The sequence below is a fragment of the Prorops nasuta genome, unplaced genomic scaffold (assembly GCF_024137725.1).
Source record: "Prorops nasuta isolate Cenicafe-Biocafe unplaced genomic scaffold, Cenicafe_Pnas_1.2 PNAS00008, whole genome shotgun sequence".
Classification (NCBI taxonomy): domain Eukaryota; kingdom Metazoa; phylum Arthropoda; class Insecta; order Hymenoptera; family Bethylidae; genus Prorops; species Prorops nasuta.
In genome coordinates this window covers 6,209,452-6,218,532 of record NW_027116805.1, presented here as the reverse complement: position 1 = coordinate 6,218,532, position 9,081 = coordinate 6,209,452, and the positions used below count along the sequence as shown (strand labels likewise).

Genomic DNA, 9,081 nt, shown 5'->3' with positions numbered 1-9,081 from the left:
GGCAAACAGAATGTTTGTAAACTGCTAATAGAAAAAAATTGAAGTACAGGGTTCGATCCAGACTAAAATATTTCACTCAACATGAACTGAGTGGGGGAGAGGTGCACTAATACTCTGGTATTCCTTTTATAAAATACCTATACGTAAAAGAAAGTATTAGTATGCTCGTCAAGCTCATGCGAATTGAAAAGTCATTTGGATGCACCTTAAAAATGAATATAAAATTATCCTTTGTAAAGGTACTCCGTTATTCAAATCATAAGTGCTTACATTACTCAGACAATGCTTTATAAATTTTGTTGTTTCGTTAAAAATTTACCATTGTTTTTACTCAAAAATGAAACGTACATTTTTATGGTAATCTTTATTTTAATCTAGCAATTTGTACCTTGGGACATGTCAAAACTTGTACTTTTAGGACAGTCTTGAGGAGATTGTTTATGTTGGATTAGTACAGTTTATACTAATTCCATATTTGATCAGGAAGGATAATAATAAAATGTGTGAGATTCCGAACGTTCTATCTGCCTTTTGCTACTTTTTTTGAGGAAGCAATAAAACTGTGCAGGTTAAAGGGAAATTCGAAAACTTTATCGTCTGTTAGGAATACCACTAAACCACGTTTATACCAGTTTATCGCTTTGAACGTTTTCAGGGCTATTGGCCATGGCACATAGAATGTAATTAAGAGATAATCACTTTTTTAAGTAATCAGGGCTCGAACGTCTGGAATTTTCACTCTTCGTATACACAAAATAACCTGATACAGTTATTGTTTGTATATTGCAACGCATTAAAAAAAAAAAAGGAATCTAAGATACAAGAATCTCCCCTATCGCCAAATTATAGTGCAATATTTCAGTGCTCTCGTAGTCTTTCATCGTGATTCTATAAAAAAGCCCCAAGTGAATGCAATTTCAACTGAAATCGTTCAGGAGCTTGTTTATGTATGATTTAATGCAAACTGACTATTACGACCATGTATTGGACGTATTAGAGAAAAACGAGTCCATCGTTTCTAATACCTGAATATTTGAAGGACGACCATAGTACAGAGCTGAATAACATAATATAAAGTTTAAGCTTAAGTGGTTTTCACTCAGTTTTATATAGTATAGAAGGCAGAAACTCGTGCTTTCAACGTGAATTACCAGCTTTTAGGCTGAAGATGCTAGTTTTAAGCTATATTCTTGAAATTCGAATAGATAAAAAGGTTGAAAAATTTGAAGGGGCTTGCAAGAACAGGAAAGGAAAAATTGTGTCCTCGCGCGTTGTTGCAACGGACTTAAAAATAATAATCTTTAAGTGCTGAAGAAGTGAAGCCTGCTACCGGTATTCGCGTGTTATTACCAAACTCTATAATGTATCTGCCATCTCGAAACGATTACTGGCACTACTATTATGGCAATTTGAGGACCAATAGAATTTGAAATTTGAGTCGTTGAGAATCTTCATTCTGTAGCCACCTATCATTATACGCGGCCGAACCTCGTAAACAGGAATTGTCTCCTTGACAACATCTTGTTCACCTGTCGATTGTCGCAAATCCTGTTAAGAACAAAAAATGTTGTATAATTTTTTCAAATTGGTTTATATATTTTTATAGACTTCTTAGAGTTATAGTTACAGTGATTGATATTTCGAATATCATCGTTAACAATTTTTTATTATCATCCCATTAGTGTATTTTAATATCGTTTGCCTTAATTGAAATTAATTAATTGCTTTTTAATTTTTTAAATCATAGTACTTGGAATTACAAATTTATAAATTTCCGGATTACAAGAATGAAATAATGTAACGTTAGTTATAAAAAGTTATATAAATTAATTACCTAATTTTAATGAGTTTTCCGGCTGACTTCAAGTCCTCAAGGACACTAATGCCTTGAAAGGCTTTGGCCCAGCAGTCACACCGTCCACAAAGTCTGATTTAGATGGCTTCTTTTCCCCCGGCACACAAGCGAAGTTAAAACTTTGCAACATTGCTGCTATCATCAAAAACACATTGCTTTTGGCTAAAACTTCTCCCATGCAGCGATGTCTCCCTATTCAAGCAGAAATATTTTACATGAAATTGAAAGATACAAAAAAATAATTATATTTTTCTTGAATCTTTAAAAATCTTTACCTAAACTGAAAGGACAAAATTGATCTGGCACACTGAGTTTACCATTTTCATCCAAAAATCTTTCAGGACGGAATTCCTCAGGATCACCCCAAGAATCATCCATTAAAACTCGATTGAAATTCACTACGATCATTGTGTCCTGTAAATTTTTTTCTCTTTTTATTCAATAAATATTAATTAACCTACCTGTAGATTCATTTTTTCTAAAGACAATTTATTTATTAAAATTTTTGTCAAATCAATTAATTTTCAACGCTTTTTACTAGACTGCAAATTCGCCAGATTCACTTTGCATGATATATTAGGGTGCGTGCACACTTGTAACCGAACCTTTACGTTTCTATATACAGTATAAGTTATAAATAATTTATTAATTAACGCATTCTTTAAAGAAAGTTAAAAAATCAATGAATTTATCACTAATTAATAATAATAATATTGTAAAACAGTTTTATTACTTTTGGTATATTGTAGCCCAAAATCGAAGTGTCTTTCACTGCTCTATGTGGAATGTTCAGAGTCCGTCCCATAAACATCCTCAAGGATTCCATGGCTATTGCATTTACGTAAGGCATTCTACGAAAGTTTAGTATTTTTATTAAATATTATGCTAAAACTTCCTGAAAATTACGTTTGCATTCGTTTCAGTATATATGATTCCCATCACTGATCCCTTGTACTATTGTACGTACTTATAAATATAGTATTTTACAACCACCAAAAGGAAAAGACATCCTTAAGAGTACAAAAAATATTTAGTGAAAACAGAAGGAGCGCATTATTTTTGTCTTTAAATAATCAACTTATCTATAATTGGAAACAAAAAAGTTTCGTTAAATCTTTAGAAATCGATTATGGAATTATTCACCTTGGTCTATCGTTTAAAGTAGGAAATCTATCGCGTCCGATTACTCGATCAATCTCTTCGTGTGCTTTTATTTGTATGCTTGGGTCCAGGATCAAATACATCATGCAAAATCCGAGGGTTTTGGCTGTCGTCTCAGAACCAGCCATAAATAGATCAACGCAAATCGCTAATAGCTGAGAATCTACCGTAAAAAAAACAATTATATTTTTAAATATATTAAATAATTAATAAGAAGAAAATGTGTTCTCTAATATAAAATACTAACCTGAGAAAGTACTGTGTTTGCCTTCCTCACTGATGGCTATTAAATAAGCATCCATCAAATCCTTAGGAGCATTCGGGTTTAAATTTTTCTTGTGGCTCTCCAACTCATCCTAAGAGCAGAAAACAAAAATTTTGTTTAAAACAGGAATAAAAGAAAATCTGACATAATTGCTTACCCATAAGAATTTCCACAATTGCTGATGCATCTCTACAAACGGTTTATATCCTGACAATTCTGGAGCAAGATACTTTAATATAGGAAAATGACTAAATGGAGCACCTATCATGTCAATTTCGTACAGCAGCTTTGTAAGTATTCTCTGTAGGTAATTTAATTCCTTGTCCTCTGTATTATACCTGTAATAAAGTATAAAGTATAACGAGCTTTAAAGTTTTTGCCAATGCTTAAAATTCTGGACTTTTAAATGCTATAAGATTATGTAAATTTGCAGTATACAGGGCGTAACAAAATAATTTTACTTCGGAATTAGAGGTTGTTCTTCTTAACTTTTTAATTACAAGTCAACTAAAGAGGTGAGATGTAGTGTAAAAATAAATAGAAAGATGGAAGAACCCGGAAAAGAATACCTTTTTCCAGCCATCATCTTCCAGAGGGTGTTGAGAACAGAGACACCAAAGGCATCGTGCATCGAGATTATCATGCCAGCAGTTTGGGAAACTTTCCTAACTTCTGCGTAATCCTCAGCCTTCACATACATGTCGGCTGGTTTAAGAGGCTTCTCAGCCTTTTGGAAATCTTCAAACTCATCACTGGACAGGCTAAACTTGGTCTTCGTACTGTTCTTCTTATTCTTCAGGCTGTCCTTTTCCAATTTGTAGATTTGACCATCACTAATATTATTATTATCCATATAACTCACGCCCTTCTTTTCAGAGATGCTGATTTTGTCGTTGTAGCCATTCTGCAAGAGACTCTTGAACCTCTGTACAAGAATATAAACTTCCTCCTCGATGATGGTCGCCATACTGGTTCGCCCAAATCCAAATTCACGCAGATGTCTCAACACGAATCGACGCTGCTCCACCCACAATTTGCCATCAACCACTAACAGACCTGATCAATATTAATTTAACATTAATTAAATTTAATAATTTTTTCTTCAGCTATCGTGGCATGCCTTGTTAAAAATTATGTCGTAATGCAACAGATCCAAGAATGTCGATGTTAATTATGTTATACTAATTTTTTATATTCAGTGAGACTCGAGTAATCGTATCTCGCTGTTACCTCTTCTTTTACCCCAGGTTCTGGCTTCATATATGGGACCAATTGGTCTTCCATCGCAATCTTCGTTGGCTACCATGCTTTTGATGCTCTCGTAGCTGTTCAAGATAACAAGTCGGTCAGCCCCGATCTTCAGGCCCACCACGGGCCCATATTTTTTACACAATTCGCTGCACGACTTGAACAGATAACCCGTTTCTCGTCGAAGACGCGCCACTTCCAACGCCGAACCGATTACCGGCCACCATTTTGGTCCTAAAAAGATAATAAACCAACAGTGTGTCGACACTACTAATCTCTTTTAATATTCTTTTATGCTTCGTGCAATGATATAGTTCTACATGCATGCACTTTAATTATAAAATCGTTTTATATTGCACAATATATTATGTAATAATTATTTGACAAGTCATTTTTTAATGGTTATTTTAATGTAAAAGTGAATATTATTGACCTAAAGAATCAATTTTTATGTTTTACCTGGAGGATATCTTTTCGGTTTTCTGGATCCCAGATAAAGTAACAATAATACCAATGTGATAAACAATATCGATGTGGAGAGCATTCTGAAAAAAAATAAATAATATTAAATGATCTGTGAAACAATATCAAAGTCGACAGTGCACGCATAGTGTCAGAAACGTTCCTAACATGTTCCTGAACTTAATTTGATTCTTTCGATCGTTTTAGGGGTACTTTTAATGCTGTGCTTGCTATATGGGAAAATTCGTACAACGATACAAGCAACATTTAAAACAAAAGCGTATTCTTTTTTCATATGTAAAATGACTTGATAAGAGAATAAAAATAGTATATATATATATATATATATTTCTTTAGATGAGACGTAGACACCTATTCTTGAAAGTTCTTATTCTTACCGGGGAGCACAATTAAGCAGATATTACTATCTTCCCTGCGAATAATAGTATTATCGTACCGAGAGTAAATTTATTTTCAAGAAGGTAGAAAAACACCTGATACAAAAAACTGTAGACGAAGTCTCGCAAAAGGTACACAAACAGGAAATCTATATGAGAACCGTAGGAAGTGATTTAGGTAAGAAGGCTAAAAAACTCAGGGAAAACACTTGCATAAGATACGTATACATGTTAATAAAGTATGGAAATAAATTCGATATAAAGTTTTGGTTTAATTAGATGTAATAATCCAAAGTAGCTAATGTTATTTCAAGAGAGAACTGATTCAGTGAAAAATTTCAATCAAGGGAGAAATTATCCGATAATTATTTTTAAGATATTGTAAGAGACGATTTTGATATAAAAGTAAGTATTGATGAAGAAAAATTTGCCAGACCAATATTAATAAATAAAAATGATTTAGTAAATATAATTTGATAGGATAAACATTTTTTTATAATATAGAATAATACACGAACAGTTTTTATTTGAGCAAAACAGAATTAAAGTAATTTTGTGCAAAGGAGTAAAGGCTAAGTATAGTTATGGGTGAGAAATCTGAACAAAATGCATTTAACGAAGAAAATTCACAATTGATGATACAGCTTTGTCTACGAATCATTTTTCATAGTTAAATATGCAGGATTTTTTTTAATGAAACTGATTTTCTTCACGTGACCTGGTTAATTTTTTTAATACACTTTTTTATATATCAAACATTAAAGAAACATTATATGACCTCATATGTCTTCAGTCTTGGTGAAATTATATAAGCATTTCGCTTTGCAACTGCATGCAAATATTTATATAACAATTACAGTGCGATTTTCGTACAATGACAGATAAGATTTTCACGAGTTCATGTGAAAGCGCGTTGACTTTCACGATTATAAATCTTCTCTAAATACAAATGCCGGAAATCGATTGAGTAATATATTTATAATACACTTTTAGGCTTCTAATCTAATTAAAGGGGAATCAGAGATAAGGCACTAGCGGCTGGCAATTAGGCCTTGGTCCTTTTTTCCAAACCAATCAAATTTCCTTTGCTCAACCTTGTTCTTTGCAATGATCCACATATTCCAATTTTTTCAATTAAAAAAAAAAGAAAGTTACCTATTATCAGTGAGTACATATTATTATAAGGCATAACATATAACAGCAATAATTATTATAAATGTAAGCCAATCAAGTTTTATCTAGTATTTTTATTTTTGAAAACTTAAAACTTTCAAGGTGCTTATTATTGACAATTTTATAATGTATTGCATCATTTAACATAATTTTTCAAGAATTTAAGAAAAAATTGGAGTAACGAGGAGGTATGATCAAGAAAGATTAATCATATTTCTGTACCAATTTTCTCTTGAATTGTTATGCATCGTGCAATTGAATTTAAAACTTTTTCCCTGACTGGATCGATAAAAATTGGAGAGTTTTCGGCGTGAGTACCAAAAAACGAGCTCACGAGGCTCTAAGGAACTTTTCTCTGAACTTAATCGACGACAAATTGGTACTCGGTGGATCGCGAAGATTCGGGGATAAAAGTGGATCAGGCCGTTTTCGCCAGTCCGAAAGTTGTCCGAGCAAAAATTTCACAAGCAATTATTAAGCTGGACTCGCCGGTGCATGGAGAATCCTGCGCGTTCTCGAAGAAAGTGAAACATTCAACTTCTCATGAGAGAAAGTTGCATACGGAAGAACCAAGGCATTACTCGCAGATGTACTGTCACTTCCATTATCCCATAACGGCTTACGTAACCGATGTACATTTTCAAGAAAAAATCATCGAGGCCTAAACAAATATCATTATTGCAAATAATCCGGTAACCCTTGGACAATGTCAGCAGTTTCTTCTATGCAATTTTCAAGCGAACCTTTTTTCTTTTGTAAAAGCGAAAATCTATTTTATTCAACACCCTGTCTTCGATGAATCATTTTTCTACTTTTTTTCAATTGTATCATTCTAATTGTGTCCATAAGAGAACGCTTGATTAATTAAATACTGTTTTTCTTGGTATTTTCTTACAAGACAGATTTCTTACGAACGTGAAAGTTTTTTCTTGTTAATTAACCATGACTATGCTATTAATCTATAGTGTATATTTAATTTTATAAACGTAAGTCAGTCAATTATCGTTTTTATGCCAAAATCCTTTACTTAGATAATTTTCAAGCTAAATCTTATTCTTCAGGCAGATACCATTTTATAGTATTTTCTCTGAAAAGTTCTTGCTAGCATAAATCTTACAATTGTCATCTACTTGCAATTTAGACACTGTATCGAATGACATTATCTCGACAGATTCATTATTTTTAATTTTTAATAAAAATTAATTGCTATAAAATATTTTTTATCCTGAGAACTTATTATGTGAAAGTATTTTTCTAGTAAAGAAGGTGAGAATATCGTTTCAGTGAAAAATTATTATTGTTTATTGGTAAGAAAGTTTGCTATTGATGCAAGAATAATTGGTTGATTGGTTGATGTAATTTTCACGTACGTTGTAATTTCCGGGTAAAATTAACACAGTATACAGTATACCTATACGAATGCCACGAATTTTCCCCGAAACTTTCGAATTTACCCGTGAATTTGTTATATCGTGTATACACGAAAGTTGATCTTGTCAAACTAGCATTTGCCTCAAGTTCATATTATAACTCGTATAATAATAATAATAATTCAATGTTATATATTCAGAGTCCAAGCTCAATTTCAAACTATATCATTAACTCCTATATTTCAAGTTCAACTTTGCAAGTTTGTCTACCATTCATCTTGCAAGTATCCTGAATAATTGTTCAGAATATCTCATTTTTGCAAATTACTCTTACTTCAAACAATTGTAATAGTTTTATTCAAAAGTCTTAGAAAAGCTTCCTCGATGCCAAAATTGGTACCAATGATGTTAAAATAGCCAATTTTACTTCTGGGGTTGTTTATCTTATTTATACTTTCTTTACCATTACTGAGACTATTATTAAAATTTCAGGTGGAATAATTGTTTTTAAGCCTCCAGACACCACCAATTAATTTATAAGTATTTATTTTAAATATCCTGAGCATCGCCCAAACTTTTTATGCATTTGTTTAATTTTTATTTTAACGCTCAATTGAAATTGAACTTCATAGTGTATCTATTGTTAATTCTTAAATTAAAAAAATTAATTATTATTTATAATAACACAGCAAGTTGTTTTAATTTTCATTAAATACTTTTGTTTTTTGTCATTTACTACGTAATACGTATATACTATTATTTAACGTTAAATCTTGACTATTTTATAATTAACCCTGAGTAGAGTAAATTCAGCAGACTTAAAAATATCAAGTAACAGGGTAATGTGTCCACGGTATCTAATTAAAATAGTCAAGACTTATCAACTTTATAATGTTAATTATATATAAATAACATGTCTTTGTAAAATTACGAAATATAAACGTATCGTAGAAAAAAAAATATCTTCGAATTGTCCAGTCTCACGTTATCAGATTCTTATGTTTATCTTACCTTTTACCAGGAGAAATTTTCTTGTCCGTTGTATAAGCTGAACTGGACGTTAACCGGTGTTCAAGCCCCTTTTAAATGCCCCTCTTCTGTCTTCCAAGCAGGACTTGGTAGGACGCGGTTGAACGTGCGATGCACCAC

At 32.1% G+C, this 9,081-nt stretch overlaps 1 protein-coding gene across 1 annotated transcript; it reads right to left on the bottom strand.

Annotated features, from left to right (window-relative positions):
* Window positions 1-1,532: 1,532 nt before the first annotated feature.
* On the bottom strand, window positions 1,533-5,073 carry Cyp303a1 (Probable cytochrome P450 303a1). The gene is made up of 10 exons (XM_066729960.1): window positions 4,989-5,073; window positions 4,512-4,763; window positions 3,851-4,337; window positions 3,439-3,619; window positions 3,264-3,372; window positions 2,999-3,179; window positions 2,589-2,706; window positions 2,131-2,269; window positions 1,835-2,047; window positions 1,533-1,548 (listed from the first exon to the last, which is right to left on the bottom strand). The coding sequence occupies exons 1-9, from the start codon at window positions 5,071-5,073 to the stop codon at window positions 1,863-1,865; spliced, it is 1,737 nt and encodes a 578-aa protein (XP_066586057.1). The 3' UTR covers window positions 1,533-1,548; window positions 1,835-1,862.
* Window positions 5,074-9,081: the final 4,008 nt, after the last annotated feature.

Coding starts and splice junctions, on each gene's coding strand:
- Cyp303a1 (XM_066729960.1), bottom strand. CDS start 5,073: ATGCTCTCCACATCGATATTGTTTATCACATTGGTATTATTGTTACTT. Junction 4,338..4,511: donor AACCTGGGGTAAAAGAAGAG/GTAACAGCGAGA, acceptor AATATTGATCAG/GTCTGTTAGTGGTTGATGGC. Junction 3,373..3,438: donor AATTGTGGAAATTCTTATGG/GTAAGCAATTAT, acceptor TTCTGCTCTTAG/GATGAGTTGGAGAGCCACAA.